General features: G+C 32.3%; 2 protein-coding genes across 5 annotated transcripts in view; one reads left to right on the top strand and one right to left on the bottom strand.

Moving 5' to 3' along the window:
• LOC115442884 (frequenin-1) overlaps positions 1-8,061 on the top strand; it is a 192,901-nt gene extending 184,840 nt beyond the window's left edge. For 3 of the 4 annotated variants that reach the window (XM_030168071.2, XM_030168074.2, XM_030168073.2), the window contains 5 exons: positions 4,578-4,651; positions 4,875-4,964; positions 6,202-6,280; positions 6,764-6,852; positions 7,396-7,724. In XM_030168071.2, the coding sequence (XP_030023931.1) occupies positions 4,578-4,651; positions 4,875-4,964; positions 6,202-6,280; positions 6,764-6,852; positions 7,396-7,563 (500 nt within the window). In that variant the 3' untranslated portion in view covers positions 7,564-7,724. Of the gene's footprint in view, positions 1-4,577; positions 4,652-4,874; positions 4,965-6,201; positions 6,281-6,763; positions 6,853-7,395 lie in introns of all 4 variants that reach the window. The other variant, XM_030168070.2, reaches the window with a different exon arrangement.
• A 9,769-nt stretch (positions 8,062-17,830) lies between these two features.
• Positions 17,831-24,753, bottom strand: LOC115442893 (pyruvate dehydrogenase [acetyl-transferring]-phosphatase 1, mitochondrial). The gene is made up of 4 exons (XM_030168091.2): positions 24,305-24,753; positions 20,715-20,853; positions 20,153-20,319; positions 17,831-19,431 (listed from the first exon to the last, which is right to left on the bottom strand). The coding sequence occupies exons 1-4, from the start codon at positions 24,521-24,523 to the stop codon at positions 18,445-18,447; spliced, it is 1,512 nt and encodes a 503-aa protein (XP_030023951.1). The 5' UTR covers positions 24,524-24,753; the 3' UTR covers positions 17,831-18,444.
• Positions 24,754-26,458: the final 1,705 nt, after the last annotated feature.

The raw sequence follows: 26,458 nt of genomic DNA, 5'->3' as shown, positions 1-26,458 counted from the left end.
ATGCAATATTTTCCGGATAGAACAAATACACGTCGTTCCAGTTTCAACTCTTCCGTTATTTAAATGGTTTATTTTTTTATGCTTTTAACTTCATCGGCTAAGCTCACCTAGCTTCTATCATGTAGGGAAAAAAACTGATTAGGGATTTTAGACCTGTCAAGATATTCAGATATTGGACGAGATTTATTCTATAAATTGTCGTAATTTTCGGGGGAATAAATTTCAATAACCTACTAACTCAACGTCTCAATCACGTCGTCAATCACTCCTTTTGCTTTTTTTTGTTTTCATACAGGCTCGTTTTGACATTCCTTTAATGAATTAAACCATATACTTATCTTTTTGAAAAGAACACGACTTCACCAATTATATGCCTTAAAACCAACCTTCTACTACACGAAGAGGATTTGTCGGAGCGGGTACATCATACTTTCAATCATATATAAACTCAATCCTACCATATTGACATTAAATTAAAAAATGATAAAAAATCTGGTAACATCGGATTTCTTAAATAAATTATTTGATATAAGTACACGGATGATCTTTAGCACGATGTTAGCAAAGCCATAGACGCGAATGGAATTTCATTTATTAACGGAATATCTTAATGACTCTAAGTAAAGGTAAATGGAAAAATACCCGAGCCGCTGGTGGTAAATTACGTAATCACCCATTAACAATAACAAAACCACCCGAACCTGTATACAAAGAATTTTTAATTTGGTGGACTAGTCTTTTCCGTAGATACTGCCGGTTACGAATCCATATGCCAATGTTACACCTACATGTCTGTTTACAGTGTTTATGTATACACATGTAGATCAGTTCGGAGACTTCTTGTTGATGAATCAAGGCCGAAGTTAGCTAAAACCTAGAAGCACTTGATTCACTACCATTACAATATACCAAGTGCACTATACATGCGTATATTGTAAAATACTGCATAGCATTCGAGCTCATTTTAGCCGAGAAATGGAGCCCCAGCTTATCTAGTTACTTCTAATAATACCCCATTCAGTTTTTTCATTGTTACTCCCGACTCCCGAGACAGTCTATGAATGAATAAAAAGCTTTAGAATATCTCAACGTATATTTTAATACAATAAAAATATAACAATAAAAATCTTTCTTTATTCTTTATACAAATTTATACAATCGTAGCGGTAATTGATCTATGAAACAAAATGTTACATAAGAATTATTAGAATTACTTATATATACGCTTATCACTAGAAAAAGGCATCCAAGCCTTTTGGATACATCTCAATAATGAAATTTATTTGACAATTTCGAAGTTAACCCGCAGCCCGAGCGTTTGTCAGCGCAGTTGTTTTTTTACGCACGTGACGACCGATAGTTCGTGAAACAATACATTTCGATTCAACGACGATCAGCTGCATTGTTGAATAATTTTCGCATATTAACTACGCTTTGTATTTTAAATATGCTGTGTTATTTCGTAAGTATGCTGTCGTTTATTGTTTAATATTTTATATTAACGATCACAAAAACGAACAACAAAATTTTGTGTACATTACGATAAGCAAGAATATGAGTGCATTGCTGTTAAATTGAAAACTGTTAACTCAAAGGCACAAAAGTATTAATATTGCGGAGACAAATTAATAATATCACATTAGCCATATAGAACAGGTAATGTAATAAAATTGATTTTATTGATTGATTCGTTTTGCCTGCTAGCCGCTACCTTTACTTTGCTTTTTGTGGACACTATAAGATAAGCGTTGGATAGTAAAGGAGTAATCCAGAAAAGACTCTAGAACCAAGGTATGCTATAACTTAAGTCAAAACAACTGCCGCTTCCGGGCATCATACCAAGCGAACCAACCATCAAGATAGGTGAATCGTCGCCATAAATACATAGTGATTGTCCTGCACAGAAACAAAGGCCTGTTAACAATACGCATGTCGGTCTTTGCATATTGTTGAAAACGATGAAAACGTGTACGAAACAAACATATTTTTTCTATTTTGTAGTAACTGTTGTGTGGAAAATACTTGTTTCGGATGAAGCATATTCATACGCAAAATAAAGATTTTAGATTCTAATTCCATATTAATTCATACGTATCACAATATAAAATGGCTAAAGTTTATCATTTAATGGCGTTTATAAAATAATAGGTCAGTCACACTATCTACATGTGTTGTGAGTGTATCGGTTACGGTAATCGAATTTCACAAATTACGTAACCCCATGTTGTATAACTATACTTAATTTACATGCGTGTTTGTGGCTAGTTTCTATAATATATGTAAATACCGTACAAAAATTCATTCATTCAGGTTAACGCACCGCTGTGTTTACTATAAAAATGATAGCTGTTTATTGCGCCACGCTAATACAATCGTTTGACGATAACAATAATATTTTTGAGCTTAACTTAGCGTCGACAATAAAATTAAATGTTTATTAATAGTTAATACACATATTAAGGTTATTTTATTTGGCTTGTATATGGCTATGTTCATGTTAATGTATTCTTTGATCTCATTTATTTAATAAACTTGTTTTGGTGAAATTTAGTTCTTATAAATTAATATTTGTTGGTGAAACTTAAAGTTTAAGAAACCTGATATTTTCTTATAACTAATTAACAACTTAAGGCTAGCAAAACAGACATTGACGGCAAATACTTATAATATATTATGTAATAGAACAAATATAACAAAACTTTTATTGAAATTACTGGTTAGATACATTCATAATTTCACAATTCTTATTTTTTTCAAAGCGGCGAAACATATGTATTCACATAATAACTGAAGTTTAGTATCAATACATATTAATGAAGCCAATTACCTGAAACTCGCCAAGAAAATAGATGTTCTATATACCGCGTCAATACAGATGTTTCATGACAATAAAGAACTTCGCTTGAGATAGTAAGCATATATTATCTTAAAATTTAAAATAACTAGTATTTTATATTATTTATTTTATATTAATCAACTAATGCTTAGTTTATATTATTGTTTGTTTAAAAACTCCTTACCTCAATCAATGCTGGTGGAATGTGGCTTATTACGAATTCTTGGAGGCTGCAATTCTTTATTAGGACGGTAAGGAGACCCACGTCCTTCAATTGCACGCTCTAGGTTCACAGAGTCGTCGAGTGATGAAGAAAACGCCACTACTGATTCTTCTTCGTCAATATCAATGTCCGGATTATTATCCACGTTGCCCAGGAAGTAATTGATGGCTGCGGGCAACGAGTTCGCTCTAGGGACCGCGAATCTCGAGGTTTTCGACTTCACTTCAACACTCGCAGAAACGACTAATATCATAACCTGAAAGAAGTACGAAATCTCACAATCTGTTTATTATAACACAGCGTATACAATATACATTCCGATATGTCACTGACCAACACAGAAATCATTTTGTATATCTGACTGTCGCGGTATAAATGCGGATATCGCCTCAGTTTTATATTTATAAAGACTTTCTATCCTATAAAAGTTTGATGTGGTCTTCGATAATTTTGCATCGAATATTGTATAAAAGATGAATTTTTGTGACCTCAAATAATAATGTATAATTTTGTAATGAATTATAAATATTCATGGCACGTAAGATGTTAAACAATCTATTAACATAAGAATTTATATTATGCGCAAGATTAACTTCCTGTCGTGTTGCAAATTAGGAAAATGTGCCGGATGATATTATGACTTGTGTTTGTTTTCTTTCTTTTTCCGTGATGACCTCAAAAGTTAACAATCGTCTGCGTCTGGTGGTACATACAAATGTAATGGATTTTAATGTATGCATTTCAAAATCGACATGCGCAAGCAACAATGTAGGATTATGGCATTAAAAACATAAAACTGTTTTATAAATATAGCCCATTACGAAAAAAAATAGGTTTCAATAAATTTAAAGAACTATCTCTGTAAATGAATTCAAACCTAATTATTATTTTTTTGACTATGATAACACACGTAACACAGCTAGATTTTATTGAGGACCGAGACCAACTTATTTGATCTAGTCATATAAAATTACATCTCCTAACTAACTAGCTGAATCATGAACGCGCAGCCGAAACCACTGAGGTAATTACGTAAAATTTGAACAGTAGGTTCGTTTGATGACACACAAAGGTATTTTTAGAAAGGTTTGACTATAAGTGATACGGGGTAAAGAAATAATTAGAAAATCTTACTCTACTAGGCTATTAACAGTATTGAGGCATTTAAAACGTTTAAATACAATTTATACAGTAATCCTATTGCGCAATCTGTCGCACCCAGTTTGTTTGAATACATCAGATCCTTGCGCGCGTCCATCAGATCGAGGCCCTTGACGACAACCATATGGATTGTGCACAAGTGAAATTTTTAATGTTAAAAAAACACTTCAAACAAGATTTTAGAATGTAAGGGCGTATTTATTGGTTTTTCTGTATGCACAATTAGAGATATTATTACGTTTATTTTATTAAATTATAACGATAACAACATTATAAACTACAGTGAAGTAAAACTCAACTAAATTAATTCATTTTTAAAAGAATGTAAATAAAAATGCTTAATTTCTATTGTTTCAGTCACTGAAAAGGAAATCCGTCTTTGGCACAAAGGGTTCCTGAAAGACTGTCCAAACGGTCTCCTCACGGAACAGGTATGCATAACTTATAAACTTACTATTGTTGAGTTCATTCGAAAAAGAAAAAAATACACAAAAAGTAATTTTACACTTTTAAAATGTTTCGTCAACTGTGTTAGAATGAGTTCCCAATACCTACCTACGTAATATGAACTATAGCGAACTATGTAATATTACAAGTTACAACGGATTAGTTATGTGAGTGAAATTTATTAATATAACATGTTTCATTTTCCAGGGCTTCATAAAGATATACAAACAATTTTTCCCTCAAGGTGATCCTAGCAAGTTCGCATCCCTAGTATTTCGGGTATTCGACGAAAACAATGTGAGTAAAACATTATTATTAAATAAAGCACTTTTTCAAACAGAAAAAAGTTTATTCATGATCTTTAACAACATAAATAAATTAAAAATGACAGTTGTAACAAATAAAATTAAAATGTTCAATCAATTGTTACTTTTATTCAGTCAGGTTATAAATTATTTGTATAACTATTTAATCAGCCCTAAGTGGTATCGAAACAATGAAAAATGTTGACATAGCACATTTTCTTAATTAAACATTAAAATAGACCTTATCGCTTTACACGTTTAAGGATGTTTAAATGCAAATGGGTTACATGTTTAATCACTGTCAATACGCATTCCTTGTACACGGAAATTCATTTAAAGCTGTATGGATATTAGCAAAGGTAATAACTACTAGTACATGTGTTAAAGTTAATGTGACTGAACAAACAATATTGATAACTGCCTAAATTTTTTCGTTCTATTTAATTTAAAGCTATAAAAATACATACTCTGTAATTTGGATATGCCCACGACGTCGAGGGTGGTTGGTTTTCATAAATGAAAATTAAATTAAAATCATGTCCGGGTTTCTAAGATAGCAATACAATGCTGTGAAAATAGCTGAATAATTTCGATTAAAATTCTTAATTGTTAATTGTACTAGGCGTACATATTCGTATTGGAGATTGATTTTCTTCCTTAAATTCCAATCTATACAGAAGCCAAACTACAAATCAAAGGCCGTACACAAATTGAATCACGTTAATGATAACGTAATTAACACGGAATCACATCAATGCCCGTCGAGGAGTCTGATTGAATTGATATCGTAAGGTCTTCCGTTGCTATAATACAATATTGTTATTACATCGTAACTAGCGACAAAATTACAACGACTAGTGATGTCCCATGTAGCACATGTTATAAATACGAAGAGTCTATTAAGGGACCTCGCTTATCAAAAGACATTTGTGTCTACACAACGTCTACTTGTCACTTTTGGATAAAAACTATTTTTTAATAGATGAATACATAATTTGAAGGCACATTTATCATAGTTCATAGTAGTGTAGCATGTTTTATGGACAACATAATATGCATAATATTGTTATAATTATTTACAGATCACCAACAAGATTATTAATTCTAAACAATAACTCAAAACAGGGTACATGTTACAAAAAAATAAAAGTAATTATAACTCCATAAGAGACAACCATACGCACGCACACTTTCAAAAAGTAATTTAACAACACTTAACACTTTTGCAGGATGGATCCATCGAGTTTGAAGAATTCATACGAGCGTTATCGGTGACGTCAAGGGGCAATTTGGATGAAAAACTACATTGTGAGTTGTCACTTAAGCCACTTATCCAAAGAAAACATATTATACACTAGAAAACAGGAAGTTAAATAATCTTGTAACATTAACATTATAAAAATCCTTTGTGTTTTAACACGTAGTGCATCGAAGTGCGGAAAATATGAATTTTTGTAATAAAATAACTGTTTAATTCAACCTATAACTTTGCGCCAAACATACATATTCAGTATATTATTTTATTTTATTTAGATTTCAATTGTCCTCTTTTCTATAAGACAAAACATGCAGTTAATAAATAAACGTAATCACCTAAATAGAGAAAAACAATTGAATGCATGTAGTATATGTTTTTATTCCACAATGTCCTGTGCAGTTGCGAAAACAGCATAGCAATTCACCAATAAATGGTAGAACGTTTATCAAGTTGACGTTTACCCACCCTGATCGCACCACAGATATAGTACACATGAATTTATATGATAGTTAATTGCACATTGTAAATTACAGGGGCTTTCCGCCTTTACGACGTGGACAATGATGGATACATTACTCGAGATGAAATGTATAATATAGTCGATGCAATCTATCAAATGGTGGTAAGTATCTTATCGAAATATAATTACACTCATAGCTCATGTAAAGACATAAAACAGTATAATCTTAGAACTCTTTGCCCTCATTGATCTATAGAAATTAGATTTAATACCCGTGATAAATATAAGAACAGTGTAAAATACAATCATTTTTAAAATTTTATAATGTATAATGCGGAGTGTTAGAATAATTAGTATGTCCGATTCATTTCAAATATTTTCAAGCTAAAATTTGTTAATATCGACCTTGGTAGTGTGCCTTTTGAGGTAGTGCGACGTAGTTTTGTAGTGCAAAAACATAGTACAATTTCTGTTAAATCATTTATTATTAAATTTTGAAATATATAATATATCTATATGATGGAATTAAATCAAAAGATATTATTTATCTTTTTAAGTACCTGAAACGTATTTAGATTTTAAAATTAAGTTGGTCCTACGAGGGTTCCGTTACCTCAGTTCATAATTTTGAAATTACGGCATCATTGCCACTCATCATCATCTTGTGCCACTTTTGACACTTTGTATCATAAACATTTTTTCCAGGGCCAAACGCCGCAGCCCGAGGACGAAAACACACCACAAAAACGCGTCGACAAGATCTTCGACCAAATGGACAAAAACCACGATGACCGTCTGACACTGGAGGAATTCCGCGAAGGCAGCAAAGCGGATCCTCGCATTGTACAAGCTTTGTCACTCGGGGGCGATTAATCCACGGTCATACTCTCGCCGGACTTCACACTCACTTAAGAGCTACTACTGTTATCTGCAACGCCGTGTGTAGGTACTTACTAGGTTTTACTTTCTTGTAAAATACTCCACTTCCGCTAATAAGCTTACCTACATCTAATAATTAATGTGTACACTTATGGTTTAGTCATAAGTCGCACGTACTTGTGACTATTCTTCGCGCCATTCTTTCAACTACAATAGTACTTACTTACTATATTTGACGACTATGTACTTTACTTTTTATATATTTTACTATGATTAATATTTTTTTCTTTACCTGATAATATAAAATGAGCTAGATAAACTCGTCCATATATATCTATTCCGCACACGGTAGATGTATGTTTATTTTTATCTAATTATTATAGGTCGACATGAATTCCGGACAGAGTACAATATTACAATTTACATTACCTATTCACACTATTGCTTCTCAGTCGTATTCTCGCTGTGTCATTAAACATGTTTTTTTTGTTACCTGTATTTTTCTTACAACTATCTACATAATAGCTTATTCCCTAACACTAGAGTGTATATTATTATCACACACCTAAATGTTTATCTACTATAATATTTATTCACTAACGTAACTTATTTCCAAAAATAATGTTTATGCGAAACAACTTTTCAAAAGGTAAAAATCTCACTTGTAGTTCTTCAGTTAGACTAATTCTAAAAAATATCTGTAAGTAAATCGGGTGATAGGGTTTATAAGAAACCGACCCTTTGCTTGCTATTCAAAATAGGATGAATATATTTTGATTTTAAGCACTAGAAAAATCCGAGTAAGGTTTCAAAACAAAGCTAATATGAAGAGTGCATTACTAAAAACTGACGCTGATAATATACAAATTAAGTTTCTCAAAAATAACATAATATTTGCTATCGACACAATATCTAAACGAATTTTGACATCTTAATTTGGGCAAAGTACCAAGTCTTTAAAATATACAAACCTTTTGAAAAGGACTTCTTGAATATATATGAATAGGTACATTTCTATTAACTTTACATCATAATTATCTTCTCTCTGTATAACATTAATAGCTGCCTACAAACTAGGTAATGCAAAACATCAGGGACGTAGGTACGCGAAAATAAAGTTATATATAATATACTAGCTTCCGCCCGCAGCTTCGCCCGCGAGGATTTCGGGTTTCAAAAATGGAGAAGGTGCTCAATTTGTCGGGATGTTTTTTTAATTTATGGTGGTATGCAGGTGGTCCGATTGTCCGGTCAGGGTCTGATGATGGGATCCTGGTGAAATCGAAGGAACTTTTAACCATTAAGGTTGCACACGAAATGACGGAAGCTTAAAAATGGAGTAACTTCTCCCGTTTTCCCAACATTTTCCATCATTGCTATGCTCCTATTAATTGTAGCGTGATGAAAGTATACTATAACCAGCTCAGGAGTATGAAAAATAATTGTACCAAGTTAAGTTAAAATCCGTCGAGTAGTTTTTGTTTCTATAACGGTTATACAGACAGACAGACAAAAATTTTACTAATTGCATTTTTGGAATCAGTATCGATCCCTAATCACCCCCAGTTATTTTGGAAATATATTTCATGTACAGAATTGACCTCTCTACAGATTTATTATAAGTATAGATATGCAAAAGTAGCTCAAAAATTGTCCATAACGAAAACATGCATTTTAAAGTAAAACAAAAGAAATAATATCGTGAAGCCAACCAAATAACTAATGATATATTAAATTTTGTGACTGTTCAATTTAGTCGGGTCCGCGATATCACTTTTGTTGAGTTTCAGAACGCGACATTACATTATTATATTCTGTGCTCCAACGCACACTGCTTTGATGTTAGGAACACACCTACATTGCTTAGACAACAGTGAACTTTATATAATAGCAATAAAGCTCAAATTGACTCTACGTATTAGTTAGAAAACGTTTGTATGGGAAATAGAAAAATGCTGTTTTGAGGATTTTCCCGGCAATTATTCGAATTTTTCTCACCTTTTAAACCTTCCCTAGACCTCCACGAATAATTCAAGACCAAGATAAGATAAATCCGTTCAGCCGTTCTCGAGTTTTAGCGAGACTAACGAACAGCAATTCATTTTTATATATATAGATATCTCTACTTCAGATCTGCAAACTAAAAAATATTACTCAGAATTTGTGAAAACTAACCATGAAATGCATCAGAGGTCTATCGTGTTTTAATATTTATTCATTATCTATTTCTCTTTTATTATGCGGCGGTAAATCAAAAACTTCCAACTGAACTGTAAGATTTCTTTTAGATGTAGTGAGTAATTAAGAAACTGTTTAAACAGTATAACTTCTCGAAAGGGAATAATTAAACATATTATATTATTAATCATTTGCACTCTACGTCCAAACGATCTTGATTTAGGTTAAATTTGAAATGAAGGATTTTGCATTACTTAATTTATGGACGGCCATCTGCGTATTATATAACATACTAATTAATATCCATGTATTGTATTAGATTGGTAATATTATAGTAAACACATAAGCAATTCATATTTAAACGGTTGATGTCATATTTCGCTTGCATAGATGAATTACAATGTATTATGAATAAAAATAAAATTAAGTTTTATTGGTGTTCAACGATATAGTAAATAATTACATACAATATTAATACGAATCTTACGATCACAAGCGTTACTGTAAATATCATTTTTAACCTTAATTATATAATGTTTGAAAATCATAAATGATTAACTAATACATACTTACGACATCAATTTGTTGTTTTCGAAGTCGTTCTGTCTTAAAGTATAAGACGAAGATGTTTTGCTATCTGTTATACACTTCATAAGATACTTCTGTCTTTGGAACAGCTTATTTTAATTCTTTTAAACTCGGGGTGAATTTCCCAATCTGTGGAGATTTGGTTCGCTGCGCTAAACCATCTCCAGGAGAAGTCCGTGCGAGAGAATGACTAAGAACTATACTTTAGTACCAACTGTAGAAAATAGATATCGTTTCCTTCATTATTCGCACTACAGTTCGTTAATGCTTAGCTGGTATTTATTTCTACCTAATAGTGTTGGTAGTGACTAATACAAAGTTTTTACAAGAGTTTTCAAGTAGTTACTTGCAACATATCTAAGCAAGTACCTATTTACAACATATATTAAGGATAAAAGAAGATTAACCGATTCAATACCTTTTCACACGTCCGTTAGGAGAAAACTTTAACTTTTGAAACGTGTCAAAAGGCACTTGGTCAGTTGCAAGAAACTTTAACTTCTATATTTTGCTATTGATTGATTATCATTGAGTATATGAATTCAAAGCGTTTTTTTTTTTAATTTAGATAAGGTTGATGTTACTTTTTTATTTTGGAAAATTTCTTGAGGTAAATAAATATTTCCATAAAATATGAACATTAACAAGTTTACAAATAGATCATATACCTTAGAGCTTAAGGAAAGTTTCTTGCATCTTTCCGGTATCGTTTAAAAAAATATGCCCCATTAACTTTAAAATTATATCATACAATACCACATTTAAAAAAAAACATGTATTTTAGTTTCCCTGTTATCCTTCATTACATGTGGCAATATCCACAATGCCAGTAACATCGACTCTTATTATTATTAATGTATGCCCATTTAGCACGCCTAGAATATTTTAGACGTTGTGTTGAAAAATAATAAACACCGTTCCACTATATTCCATTTGCTATGACATGAGAGAATGTTAACATTCACGTAAATAATCCCTGAGCATAAAACCTTCATAAAATTAGCATTATGATTATCAAGGTAACACAAATTAAAAAACTAGATGATAGGTATGTTTGTTTTTAAACGAGATTTTAATACCGTTTTTAATAAGATATTGTCGAGATCTCGTGAAAAGACAACGTCATATCTCTTAAGTATATTTTCACATTATAAATATTGTTTAATAAAAAAATCTTGATTCTATAAATTTAACATAAACAAATATTATTTTATAAGAATCATGACGGGCATTGCATAATATATCTTTTATAATAAAATACTTATTGCATAAGCTTTATGAACTTCAGAGAATCGTTTCGTTGTTCTCAAATCATAGCAAGGGAAATAGTACCTATATTATTCTATAATTATTTTGAATAATATATTATATAGCAATATTCGAATAATTATTACTTCATGTCATAATCTTCATCTATTGTACTTATTAGCGTTAAGTAGTGGAATAACGTTAATTGTTGAACCATAACGAATGTGCATAAAATTAGTTTTTTCTTGCCTCTCCTATAGACGAAAATTATTTTAAATCAAAAAGTGTAATAATAACAAAATACATTTTAAATAAAATAATTTAACACGAAAATAACTTTTATTTTTAATTTATTTATATGAAAAGGCAGTTAATGTTTGCTAATAAAGTAAGGGCAAGGAAAAACGAATTATAAAATAAGTTTTTGAGCGCAGTTCGTTAGGCGATTTTGACACAGAGACAAATAAGTATTTATATTAATTAATTACTTGGTTCATAACTATATATGATTAGGGCGGTAGTGTGATGACGTAGACTCGTATCTTTTAACACTGAAAATAGTACGAACCTCACGAATAGCTGTCTGGAACAAGCAATGACGCTCGGCTTGCATTTCACTTCAAACCTTAATAACTACTACCTTAATGCCAAAAACAATCTACTATTGACTCCGAGTAACATTTCTCTCTATTCTTCAAGTTAAATTCTGATGACATATATTTTCGAGACTTTTGGATATTTCCGATAGTGACTCTCAAAGTAAGTAGGTATATAAATGTATAATATACATGTTAAGAAAGTAGCCTTGTTATCATTTGCTTAAAGCTTATCATGTTTATACTATTATTATTGAGAAAAGCGAGTGTTACAGAGGTTTTCATAACAGAACATATAATTACTAAGTAGAACACTGATATACGATTCTTGCAAAAATTGGAAACTTACAAATAGTTTCAAAAATTTCTTTTATCATTCATTGAGTCTACATACTAACGAGGAATAAAAATTCGGCAGGCATTCAATATTTCGACATAAAAAGAGCAACCTTTTTGTTACATCTGTCTTTGCCTGCTTATTCATTAACAAAGGTGTGTAACTCGTAAAATAGACCTCGTTTAAAACTTCTTAAGCGACCGGTATAGCCGACGCCGCATGTGTACACACCAAACCATAAAAAATATGATACCATAATAAATTTGATAAATATCTTATAAAGCGAAGGTTTTAGAAAATCTATCATCATCAACTTATTTCACAAAAGCATCATTTTTTGTATTCTTCATCATAGTCAGTGAACACCGTTATATTCAAAATTACTTATCTAGAATTTTATAGTCTACGTGTATTACGATTGATTAGCAAAGGATCTATATCTCCATGAAATAGTACGGTGCTTGTTTTTATTTTTTTATTTAGCGGGTATGTGTATTACAGCAAGCGATTGTAAACATCATTATAAAGATGGAAATGAAGGCATGTCATTGGTAGGCTGCGGTAGATTACCACTTACGGGTCAATTTGATAGGAGTTATGGTGCGATTTTCCAAATGTACTAGTAGCTTAGGGAGAATTGTCGCGGGCTGTGCATTTCTAATAGATTTAAGTGGCAGGTGTTTTGCTTACATACTTGTGATGTGTTAGTTAAAAAACAGTAAAGAGTATGACCTTGCCATTCTATATTTTATATTAATTGTTCATAGAACTTCAAATAGTTTGCTAAGTGTTTATGATAAATATATTTTAAGGGTACTAAGTACTGATCTTGTCTTGTCGAAAAATTATTTAACAAAAACTATTTATCTGCAACAATTAATCAAATTAATAACATGATTTCGAGACAATATAAGAAGAACATTGTAATTTTTCTTGCTAGAGTCGCAGAACCTTCTATTTTACTACATAAGTATATTGTTTCCCAAACTAAATATAATAAATGTTGCAGTAATAGGTACTTAATTGTAACTACGTACATGTACACTACCTTTCAGTAAACTGTATTATCATGGGTACCTACGTAACCTTTGTGGGGTACCTACCTACATACATAGTACATATAATATCAAATTCTTAATGATATGACAATCAGCATAAGAAGTAACGGTTTATATTTTATTTTTACCAAAAATAATTGTCACAGCTGTTGATCTTTTAAAATATGTTCTTATCATGTATGTATGTTAGTTAAAATAAACAAGAGTAGGTAAGCGCTCTGATTTTTTTTTTTTATTTAAGTATATATTAAATACCATAATCTGAGTTATAAACAATGTTCTTCTTGTAATAGACATATTATCACCTATACAGTTCTGTGGGGATCGTCTACGTTTTAATGCAATCATCTTTTATATACGAAATTCGTAATTTTATATACCTGCGGAAATATAAGAAAAATGCCTGTTTTATAGTAGGTAGGTATAGTTATTATATTGGATAATAATGTATAGAATGGCAACATTGTTAACGCGCAAAGGTTAAATCCCATTTACTCTAGATATGAACATTTCAAAATATTTTGCATTTGATAATTTAGGTCGAGTTTCGCAATGTTCAGTTTTTCTAAAAAGGTACACTGAGTAATAATAATATTATTAAATTTATTTTAACAAATCTGCCCTAAGTAAATTTTGTCTACAGACATCTACACTTCTTATGAGGTACTTATACAAGAAAATTATAGTTTCTTGGCTACCTACGACAGCTTCTCCAATAATTGAAGGCTTGACTATGAAAATTACTTCGAATATAGTATTCCCGTAAAAGAATATAATAAAAAGTTTACCCACTTTATCCTTAGCATACGATATGTAAAATGTAAAGTAATAACATTTGATAATCCTAAGTGTTAATGGATAATTTAATAATTGTTGTATTACTGTCATAACCAGTTTACCATTATGTCACCATAAGATATGTATGTTCGTATGTGTTATATTTATTCAGTAGTTCAAGTAAGATCTGATGTAGATAACATATTTTCCTCTTACAACCCCAGTTAAGACTTTCTACACTTGTGAATTTCATAAATGTGTTATATTTACATGTATCTATAACATTCTTTGATAAAATTGTAAACCTAGTTATATTTGTTTGTTTAATTTTGGTAATCAATAAGAAATCTGTTTATAAATACGAACTATTCTAGCGTACATCTGTGTTTTTTTGCGAACTCTAAAATGTTTCCACTCTGCAATTTCAAGTTGCATGTTAGTAACCTTCAAGAAATTATGCGAAAAACGTTACGTTCATTAAATATACCAAATCTTTCAAATACTTGCTATATATGTACTTCTTATTTCACTTAAAACATTATAGCTATTATTAAATGCTGTCTGGTAACTAATAACAAGTCTAACTTATTCAACTCTCAGTTCGCTACAAAGCATTAGCTCATTGATACTTACCTACTATACAATTATTGTTCTTGTTTCTAATACTAACTCTCGTTCTATATAAAATGTATATACTAATTTATTATTCGCCTACTCTACTAGATATTATAATAATATTCACTTTTAATAATAATGATTAATAATAAATAAACGATGTTGAAATTCATGTTGTATTCATTTTATACTTATACTTTATTTTTAAGTACCTGCTTGCCTATGCTGATATGGTTACATTAATTTATCCCTACCACGTAGTAGTGCAGCTAAATAATACCTACCTACTCAACCTGCGGCCTGATGAGATTTTGCAACGGGCCTATCAGACTTATAAAAGTTCCCTAACGCTAAAGAAACTTTTCCTACAATTATTTGAGCTGTTATTACCCCTACAAAAATCGAGGCAACATAACTAAGACCTCCTTGTCATCGGTATGAACAAAATAAAGAAAATTGCAAGCTCGTTTTTAGGTATAAGGGTGGCAAATCACATTATAGTACAGGTATAAGCTGCATAAAAATAGCTAAAAGCGCTTTAACACCCCTAAGTGTGTAATAAAAAACCACATTATACGGCATTAAGCTGTATAATAGTTGTATAATATATATGGACTATAAATTGTTCAAGCAACAAAATATCATGAGCAAATATTCAACGTTCCAAAACTTACACCCACACACACTCACATTTAATAAAAACATCACAATAATATAATAGTGTTTATTTATAGGCCTGAACCAAGGAAATATAAACTGGCGCTGTTACGAAAGGGATAGGAGACAATGTTTCCGTGTTGTGACTTATTGTGTCTCTCAGACAATAATTTGAGAATATTACAAGTGTGAAAACTTCTAAATGGTTTGGATTTTTAGACGTTTGGAAATTTTGATGTTTCTTAGAACTAAGCATAGAAACAGTTAAACGGGGTTGTGTGCAATTTAGCATACGGATAAAATATTTCCTAGATGAACACATAGACTACTTCAATCCCGGTAATTTTCTCCCATAAGAAATAATGATTTTGTTTATCGAATGTTTTAAATAGTTGACTCTGGCCTCTTACAGTTGGCAATATGAATCCCTTTTAAGAACTTTTGTAGCAGAAAAGACTTCACACGCAATCGAAGCCACAATCCCTAATAAAGAAATAAAATCCCAAAATTTAAATTACAACATTGATACTGACTCAAAACGATAAAAATGGTATAGCATAACATGATACAGACTTCTACCCACAACGCCGACCTATATGCTAAGTAGGTATGTTATATAGTTTTCCTACCTACCCTTAGATCCTAAGCTGCAACCAGTGAAACAATGACACCCATGCCAGCACATTTTTGAAAATAAAAAACAACAAACTGTTACCGACGAATAACTTTAATCATAAATTTAAATACGTAAGTAAATGTTACAAATAAAAAAAATCACTAAACTAATTGCCTCATTACTTAATCAAAAGTTAATTGCAATTTTGAGTCGCACCTATCATTATCTATCTACTGAGATCATGCCTCTAATGTGGTGAGTACTCTTCCCCATATTATTATGGGGAACGAGCATGGCGGAAGCCCTGCCATCTAGCGACACCAACTGAATCTTTTATCCTATAAATACTCTGCTTTGTAAACTATATGTTGATAATGTAGTGTCGTCAGGTGTTCAACACATAAAACTAAAAAAATCTAATATATATTGTAAAACTCTGTTGTTCCCAGAAATAGTATCTACTATGTTCCATAGTTATGTGAAAAACGACAAAAAGTTATAAAAAACATACATCCAAATACGATCCAAACGTATTAGAAATGTCTTATAATGCAATTTGTAGTAATAAATAAGTTTCGAAGTTAATGTTCAACATAAACAAATTAATTAAGCGAACATAACCTCGATGATTTTTTAATCTAAAATCATGTTGTGGCCACGATGCTATCAACAATAGTCGGCCGAAACCGATATTTTATAATTCATATTTTATAAAAAAAATATAAACGAATTATACCTCGGGAAACACACTGTTGCTCGTGTCCTCAGAACAATGACAAGTACTCGTGTCGGTTTTGTGCTGCCACCTATACTTAATTAGTACACGTTCCGAAAAAGAAGGTAGAGATAGAACATCGCTCTCGTTGTTCTTTAAGAGTTCTAACGAGATAAAAATCAGAATCAGACAGATATGACTCCGATACAACTTTTATATAATTTAATATCACAGGAGTGAGGTAAGATGTGAAGGCTTGACTTTTCTTTTGTTGCACTATTCAGAGCACAAGCACAACATTCAAATACATTTTATTAGATACCTAAAATCTTCCTGTGTTTAAGAAGCCTTGAGGTATAAAAGTCTAAATGTCCGCCGAAACAAAAAACTCTTTATAAGTAAAAAAGAAAAGCTTATTAATTTATTTCAAACTTCTATTACTATTTTCGTCACCGTAGGCCTCGATCATACTTTATCGTACCTATATTATACCTACTCATTGAAGTCATCGTTATGTGGGATATGGATGGTGAAAAATTGGGTATCTCGCAGACTATGATACTGCAAATCAGCTCAAGGTTACCATGCCTTAAAATAAATAGTAACATTACAATCAATTTCAAATCAATCTGATCTGGGAAATAATTAAATAAGCTGATGATCTTCTTATGCCTGGATAGATCTTCATGAATTACATCTAAGGACCATTTCGATCACACCAGCTTTCAAAAAAACAAAACCTTATCAAAACCGATCTATTCGTTTAGAAGCTGCAATGGCATTGACAGGCACAAAGATACACACCCCAAACTTACAGCGCCCCTCTTTCTTCATCGGAGGATAAAAATAACACCAAAGGTAAAGCAAAGAAAACACTTAATTCGAATATTTTATTCTATTTTCCAGATCTAAAATAGGTACTAATAACTGTCGTAACATTTTATATGATGCTAGATTTGGACTGTTTCGCTGTAGGTAATACTGTCTCTATTAGAAAAATAATAGACTTTATAAGGCAGTTTAATGGCACATACCAATAATTATAATAACATTGCTTTATAATATATCACCGTATTTAATAACAAACAACAATAATAAAGCAGTCACACAGCACTTTGTTGTTTTAAAGAAAATATTGCCATATTTTACTCCTGGTTATACCTACTCCCTCTTTAATAAATAAGGTAACAAAAGCTACCATCTCTTTTTAAAATATTTGCGCACTCATTATGTAACGAATATCAATAAATTATTCACAACAAAATATTAATATAATATTAAATACTAATAGCGAAAGTTAATAGAAAAGCAAAATAGTCCACTAAATCGAACACAATTGTATAGAAGACTTTTTGCATCACAATCGCAACATGTTTCAAATATTGAAACAAATATGTAGTCACAAACATTGTTATAAACTAGCAAAACATTATTCAAATAGACATTTTCAAGGCACCGTTAGAAGTTTCAGACAGGTACATAATATTGTTTTATGTCGGACATTGTCTTAGAAATTCAGAATCGAAGTAAGCGACGGTGACGGTGATGTCGTCCCGGAACATGCGGCTCACGTCGGGCGAGAGGCTGAGCAGGTGCGCCAGCCGCGAGTGGTCCACGCCGTACTCCGTGCCGCCGATGGCGTGCCGGATCAGATGCGTCGCAGCATTCCTGTCCTTAGGCTTACTTTTCAAACTCTCCTTCCTATGAATCAACAAATCATTTATATCTCCCAATTGAATATTTTTTCTAGGTAACTTCAAAGGATTGAAGAACACTTTCCCCTTCATGTGCTCCCCGACTAATTTAACCGCTTGCAGCGGAGTCATCATGTCCCACAGACCGTCGGAAGCAATGATCAAGAATTTATCTTTGGACGTAAGCCTGTGGTAATATATATCCGGCTGAGCTGTTAGGTATGGTGGCGTGTGATAGTTTTGTGGTATAGCCTTATGGCCCACTAGAGGTACCGCGACGTCCATTAATATTTGGGTAGACCACTTGTATCTGTAATCTCCTAAACTGCGGAGAGGCGCCAGCTCTCCTAGCAGCCTGTCTCTCCTTATCACGGTCTTCCTCTCCGCCTCCGGGTGCTCGCTCCAAATTCGTTTGAGCTCATCGAAATTCTCCGAATTATGCTCCTTTGTTATTTTTTTGGCAATCCACTCGCTCTCATCGGTGAGTGTGCCGAGCACTGCATTACAGTCCCCTACGTTGGCAATATGCAGATTAGGCCCGTCCACGTGAGCCACGCAAGCCACAGCGCCCGACAATGCCACTGATAAGGTCTTTGGATTAATTACGCCCTTAGTCTTGTAAGGATCCACTACCTCCTTTGATAAATGACTATCTAAGTTCATTATACCGTGTTCGAGGCATTTAGCCACGTCAGTGCCATTTTTAGAGAAATCTTCTAATTGAGCCAAATATTGTTTGAAACTATTATCATACATCAGTTTTAAATCTTCTACAATTTGCACCTGAAATAAAAACAAATGCTATATTACAAACTCGCAAGAAACATACTAGTATTATAAATTAGCGGCACCCTTTTCATTGAAATCAAGGTGACCCTATCTTATACATAATCTTTATTTATTATAAATCCATAACCTAATTTAAAAGGTGCAAATCAGAGCGAAAATAAAATAGAAAACGAATTACGTTGTCCGATATGAGATATTATATGGATTATTAAACTTTTGTGATATGGTAATATGAGCAGTGTTGGATATGTCAATAAAGCTAATACACCGCGGCCTGATGACACGGTGGCATATTTAATAGTAGGGGCGGCACAAATAAGGCAAACTTTCTGAAAATTTAATGGTAAGGACTTTTTTTAGTCACCTGTAAAACAAAATAATATGGAACCTATTTTTGCTCCCGCAAAAATAAGGGCGATAACGCGGCCTACACTCAGAGAAAATATAATTCCGGCGCTGAATGTTAGTCAAATATGGTGGTTAAATTTGCAACTGCAGTTACTATTATCTCGATCTTAAATAAGCGTCTTTCGAATCATCACTATAGAATGAGGGGATTCCAAAACATATAAGTATGTGTGCGATTTGCAACGAAATATGTCCGCCAACACAACTTGTAATTATAACATTTTATATTATGTTAGTAGTCTGTAAGGTTTCAAATTAAGTCATAAAAATCGTACCCAGTAACATGTAAACTTATAAGAATACTTACTTTGTCATTAAAAGTTTCTATCAAATTTTCCTGGAGTCCGTCCTTTACATATTTTTGTAATATATCCAAAGGTAGCAGTGCAGCGGCTATATAGTTCAGCAAGCGCTTCGAAACAACTTGCGCACACGCCGGCCCGCCATGCCCGTCGAATACACCCATCAACAATCCTATTAACAAAAATCACTGTTATTATTTCTAGAATGTATTTACTTGGCGCAATAACATGTGAGAATGTTATACAAGGCTGTCCTAGGTTCATGTCCCAGACTGAGCCCAATTTTGTGTGGATTTTTCTAACAAATTTGGCCTGGTATTGGAGATCTCCAAAAGGCTTGAAACCAAACCTGCAATCACTTGTAAAATTGATCTAAAATCTTTATGCAATGCGACATAAAAATGTGTTTCAAATCCTAAACTGCAGTGAGAAAATCCTATTTTTGGAGTAAAATTACTTTATAAGTTCTCTTCCTAATTTAAAACATGAATATGGACAAGTAATTTATTCGCAACACTTAAGTTTTGTTGAATCTGTTAAAAATACGAACTGGAATTGTTACATTACCTGACGTCATCTTGCACAAAGCTTCGCTCCTTGTGTCCTCAATAGGATCGTTGGAAGCCAATTGATTTGAATCATAAGACTTGACTGAGCCCGAGGATAGTTCTTTATTGAATTCATTTTGTCGGAGAATAGATGTCACCTGGAACAGTTATAGTATTGGGTTATGTTTAGACCATTATAGGGTACAATTATTAATACAAAGCTGCTATTATAGATTATTTCTGATCAATAACTCAGTCGTTATGTTACAGACGGAGTGTCCCGTAACACAGGATAACGATTAATGAAAAATAGTCTCCGGCATGTGGACCCTACGCCATGCTTAAACAAAAATCTACCATACCCCAAATGCGGACCTTTACCTATATATAGTTATAGTCGACACACAAATAGCCTTACAAATATACAACATAAGTTTTGAAAATAATGATGTCCTAAGTTTGATCTATCAAGGTTGACGAAAATCCTAATTTTAAATTTATCGATTTGAGAAACACATACTTATTACATAATTATGAGACAGCAATTAAATCGGCGAAGATTAGGCGTTAAGGTTGTTTATCGCATAATAACTAAATAATAAATTTTGTATTAATGATCAGCTTTTGCCCACTCTTCTCTAGGTAATAAAAGATAAAACAAATTTTATTGCCCGCTTCGTTGCACAGAATGAATAAATATTCGAACCTCAAAAAATAGTAATTAAATATAGTGGTTCGAAAGTATTGTTATACAACGGCCCAGTGCGCAGTACCCTGGAATACTGTAGTGTTGTATGGAGGCCACATTTTGCGTCACATGCGCTCAGACTAGAAAGAGTCCAGAAGCGATTGTTATGGCATTATGCGTTTTCTAATGGCCAAAGAAAGCAACTCACCACACACAATAGCCGCCTGCAGTATATCAGAATGCACGAACTACCTTGTCAATATAATATTACTGATGCGCTCTTTCTTTATAAAGTTGTCAAAAATAAAATCGATTGCCAACCGATGTGCAAACTCATCAATACCAAGACTGCAAAATCTTGAACAGCTGTAGTGATATAGTTGACTTACATTACAGTTGGCAAATTGTATAAAAATATTATTGAACATTTCTCTAAACAAATATAAAATTTAGAATCCATTATTCTATAATTATAATTTATTTTTAAAAATTTTAAGTTATTTTATTTATATAAATCTATTATTATAATTAGTTGGTCTTATATATGATATTTATTCTAGTATTGTTAATAATATAATTTTATTTTAATGTATTAACTACTTTGTGCATGTGAAACTAGCCAGTAAGAAATTGTTGCACTTAGGTATAAGTCATATTGATTGTTTCCATTGAAAATTGTATTAGTGTAAACAATTGTTGGCTAGTGAAATAAATAAACCTCAAGTCTCTACTTCCCTAATACTATAGCCTCAATTCCTTATTCTACCTGCACCCAAAACATAATGTTTTCATTAGTTACTGTGGGTTTAGAATTAAATAAAACATTTTGCTTTGAGCCCAAGAGATTGATAGCCTTATCAAGATTTTTACTGCTGTTTGATATCTAATTTTAATTTAGATTCCTACAATATTGCTTCATCAGTCTTATGTCCTTTACATAACGTACATACATCATGCATTCCTTGAAAGATAAGAGGCTTAAGTTTTATTATAATATTCTTTTCTTAATACATGGAGCAGAAACCCAAAATGTGGTTATTATTTATTACCTTCAGCCGAGCGGGATAATCTAATTCAGGGAAAAGGGTGAATAAACCTCCACTTTCGGTAGTTACCCCATTAATTGAAGACAATCCTGTGACATAATTATCATTGGGGCACTAGCATGAACTATTTTAACTTATTACATAACCTTTGTGACCATCTTGCACTACTGTTAACTTTTTACTGTAGTGGTATACCAATTTAACTTCACCATCATCCATGATATCCTCCCACTATAAAAAAGAAATACAAATAAAGACCCCACAATTTCATGATATTCAAATTCAACTATATCACTGCATACTAAGTACCAATAGTATAGTTGTTTGTGAAATCCTACATTTCAGTGAAATTAACTAACCCATTTGTTTAACCTATTACATATTTATTGAACTAAGTATGGAATAAATAAAGCTATATTAAAATTATTTGTTTAACAACCATGACACACAGAGAACTAACAGACTGCCAGTATCTACACGTCTAGGATTCTACACAACCAGTCAATTGTATTGCTTCTCTATATTAAGACCCCATAACCCTCAGTTACCAGATGAATATTTATTGCTATTTTAAGTTACAAACTATTATGCGTCCAGAGGAAAGTGTATGTCAGATAGATATGAGTTATGATCATGTATAATTTAATAGGAAAATATATATCTATAATGCCACATTTTCATTATCATCTAGCGACAATGAATACACTTGGTGTAAAGTGGTTTTGGGCTTCAATGGATGGGGCAGTCAACATTTATGATTTCTGATAAGACATATTAGTTGTCCAACATTGGAAAAATGTAACAAAATTGCTTAAAACAATAATATAATAAATATCAATATTATATGTGCACAATGCAAATGTTTATCTGATCATATTGAATTTTAGAAACCACAAATATATTAGCGCTGATAAACTGCCTAATTTTCTTATAAAATAGAAAACAGTTTATTTTAAATAATAATATCAGCCCTGTATTATATACTTGCCCACTGCTGAACATGGGCCTCCTCTACTACTGAGAGGGATTAGGCCTTAGTCCACCACCCTGTCCTAATGCGGATTGGTAGACTTCACACACCTTCGAAATTCCTATAAAGAACTTCTCAGGTGTGCAGGTTTCCTCACAATGTTTTCCTTCACCATTAAAGCGAACAATAAATTCGCAAAGAATACACACATGATTTTAGAAAAGTCAGAGGTGTGTGCTCTTGGTATTTGAACCTGCGGACATTCGTCTTGTCAGTCCGTTCCAAACCCAAATAGGCTATCGCCGCTTATTTTTAAAATAAAAGATAAATTTGAGCCTATTGGGTACATACTATACTACTACTACTAGGGAACTCCCCATGATTGTTAGGAATTTAGTATCTGTAGCTTCTTTGATCTAGTTCATCTTTCACAACTAGTATTTTCAAGTTTTTAATTAGTACTTTGTCTGGTTCATGCCTATGATGTTATGGGCCGTAAATACCTCTAATATATGCTACTATAATTATGTGTATTGCAACCTTAAACATAACAAGTGATCATTTAGAATGTTCGTACAACACTCTTACAAATGAGTTATTTAGATTGTTTTATGTGCACCATTATCTCATAGTGCTTGTGATAGTTCATAGCAACCCTAAGACCACAAACCCATCATACCCGTTCAAGTAGGTTTATCTCAACATGCAAAACGGTCAGCTATCCTACTACATTTGTATTATTCTGATATAATTTGAATATTCACACAGTCACAAGATAAATGAAAACCATTGCAATTGTCATTTGAGTATTATTAAAAAAAAATCGGATTCCCTGGTGTATTTAACTAGATTTAACACTCTAGAGCCTGGACTCGATAATGCAAGTAAATAACATGAGTACTTACTTCTTGCGGTGAAGGTAATAGAGTGGTATCTTTTTGAGGTTGGGCAGATCTTTGCGACGAATGGAAACGGCGGTTAAGAGTAGATGTAACACAAAACTCCTGATACACAATGTTATGTTCCTTACACCATTTACTTAACAGTTTGTACTTGATGCCCAGATCGAGTTTCATGTGGGAATTTAAAGTGTTCAGGATAATTTTTATATTCGAAAAATTCATATTTACTATATAGACTTCAGCCGGGCACTGGCATGTTATGCAAGCGCTAATTATAATTTGATAGTTCAAAAAACTATAGAAACTAAAACATACTTCATATACACATTTACATTACTATTCTGAATCTTTATTTATATCAAAATAACGCATACAAATTGTTTTTCCTGGACAAATACCTATACCTATCTCAAATTTCATACTAAACCTCCATTTTTAATTTGACAAGTGATTTTTTACTACCCATGACATTTCCCAGTTTTACATTTATTTTTCTTTCTTTTTGGAGCAAAGGGCAAAATCATACAGTCCTATGCACATAAATATTGAATCTTTTCGAAAATTGAATTATAGTAAAACCACAGACAGAATTGTATGAAACTTTGAATACAAAATTTATTGACTAGATTGGAATTTAATGTTAGATATTACTCTGTGGAAAGAGACAGTGTAACTTTGCGGCCAATACCTCTCTATTTTCAATCATCAAGTACAAACTGACAGGACTCAAAATTATCATGACGTGGACCAATTAAAACTATAAAAATTAAAGTAAATATTGGCTTCAAATTAAAATGACTTTATTGATTGTTCTGTGGTATTGGCAATATGTGTGTTGTTTTCTCTCTTGTATTGTTCTGAGGTTTTCTTTCTGCCATTTGACTTAGGAGCCTACAAAAAGGATGGGTATTAGTTGCACCATAGGTTCCCCATTACCTTTATCCCTTTTTAGTTTCTTAGTCAATTCAATGGCACTATGCGATGGTGGCCGGATCGTGACACAGTTTTTTCACACAACAGTTAATGTAAAACAATCGATATGTGGCTCTTCGTCACGTCAATCAATTTGTAAGCGGCTAGTCTATTACCATATCGGAGCAAATTCCAAACACCGGGTTGATAATGAGCAGAAAACTCAATATTACTTTGCCCGACCCGGAATTCCAACCCGAAACCTTTGGGTAGTGTCATACTGAGTACACAATACAACTATGCCACCGAGTCACCCATCCATATTTCGATGTTTGTGGAAAGATAAATATGAAGCAAATCTGGCGCTTAGACTGAATATTTGTAATTAATTGAATTTGCCGTTTGGTCGGATCTATACATTCATTATCACATACAGAACCCATAACCGGAATTCAGAATCTGAAAAACGTATGCTTGCCACACACCTAGCGTAAATTGAGATGTCTTTCCAAGTCGACATTATAAAAAGTTAAATTATTTTGGAAAATTTAATCTAAATAAAAAGGTCTAAATTAAATTGAAAGTCGATTTAAACAATTAGGGCCGTCTGCGAGACATGGGAATAAGATAACCCAAAAATCGATGGGTGCATAGTAAAAAAAGTCATGTACAAACATATGATTTTCTTTCTTTTGCAGTATCATAGAAAGCTACAAGTTTCATATCTAGAACTAGATCGCTCAGGATGCCAGCGTTACAATACATTATGCTCTGAGATTGCTGCTGAATTCTTCCGTAAATTAAATAATGATAATCCACATTCATTTAAAAAATGCTGTCGGCGAGCTTTCTGAATTGACATCCATAATCCATTCCGTTTCACTTAGTTTTAAATATTACTGATGCTAGGAGTGGATGGACATTTTATTGTAATAGGATTTAAATTTCATATGATACGGAATTTTATAAGCTTATACTTAATAATTCCGGCATATTTTGTTGTTTTTATTATAACTAGGTGTTGCTCGCAGCTTAGCTTTTGTGTGAAGCATCTCTTCTTACAAAAGTTCCTAAAACCCTGAAGCGCCCTATAGCGTCATTATCATAATTTGTTTAAAAAATAAAATAATAATACCATTGTGTGGTATAAGAACAAATAAAACGGATAAAAAATAGCCTGTGTTAATTCAGGACATGGTCTATCCGTGTGCCAAGAATTTCGTTCAAATCCGTTCAGGTGTTTTG

Source organism: Manduca sexta, chromosome 27 (genome assembly GCF_014839805.1).
Source record: "Manduca sexta isolate Smith_Timp_Sample1 chromosome 27, JHU_Msex_v1.0, whole genome shotgun sequence".
NCBI lineage: Eukaryota > Metazoa > Arthropoda > Insecta > Lepidoptera > Sphingidae > Manduca > Manduca sexta.
Note: the sequence above shows the minus strand (reverse complement) of the source record. Positions and strands in the feature narration are given on the sequence as shown.

Bases quoted from the DNA above. Each gene is read 5' to 3' on its own strand.
- LOC115442893 (XM_030168091.2), bottom strand. From the start codon at position 24,523: ATGAATTTTTCGAATATAAAAATTATCCTGAACACTTTAAATTCCCAC. The intron at 20,854-24,304 runs GTAAGTACTCAT...TAACTGTTCCAG, and splicing joins TATTACCTTCACCGCAAGAA to GTGACATCTATTCTCCGACA. The intron at 20,320-20,714 runs GTAATGTAACAA...TTTTGTTAATAG, and splicing joins TTTGTGCAAGATGACGTCAG to GATTGTTGATGGGTGTATTC.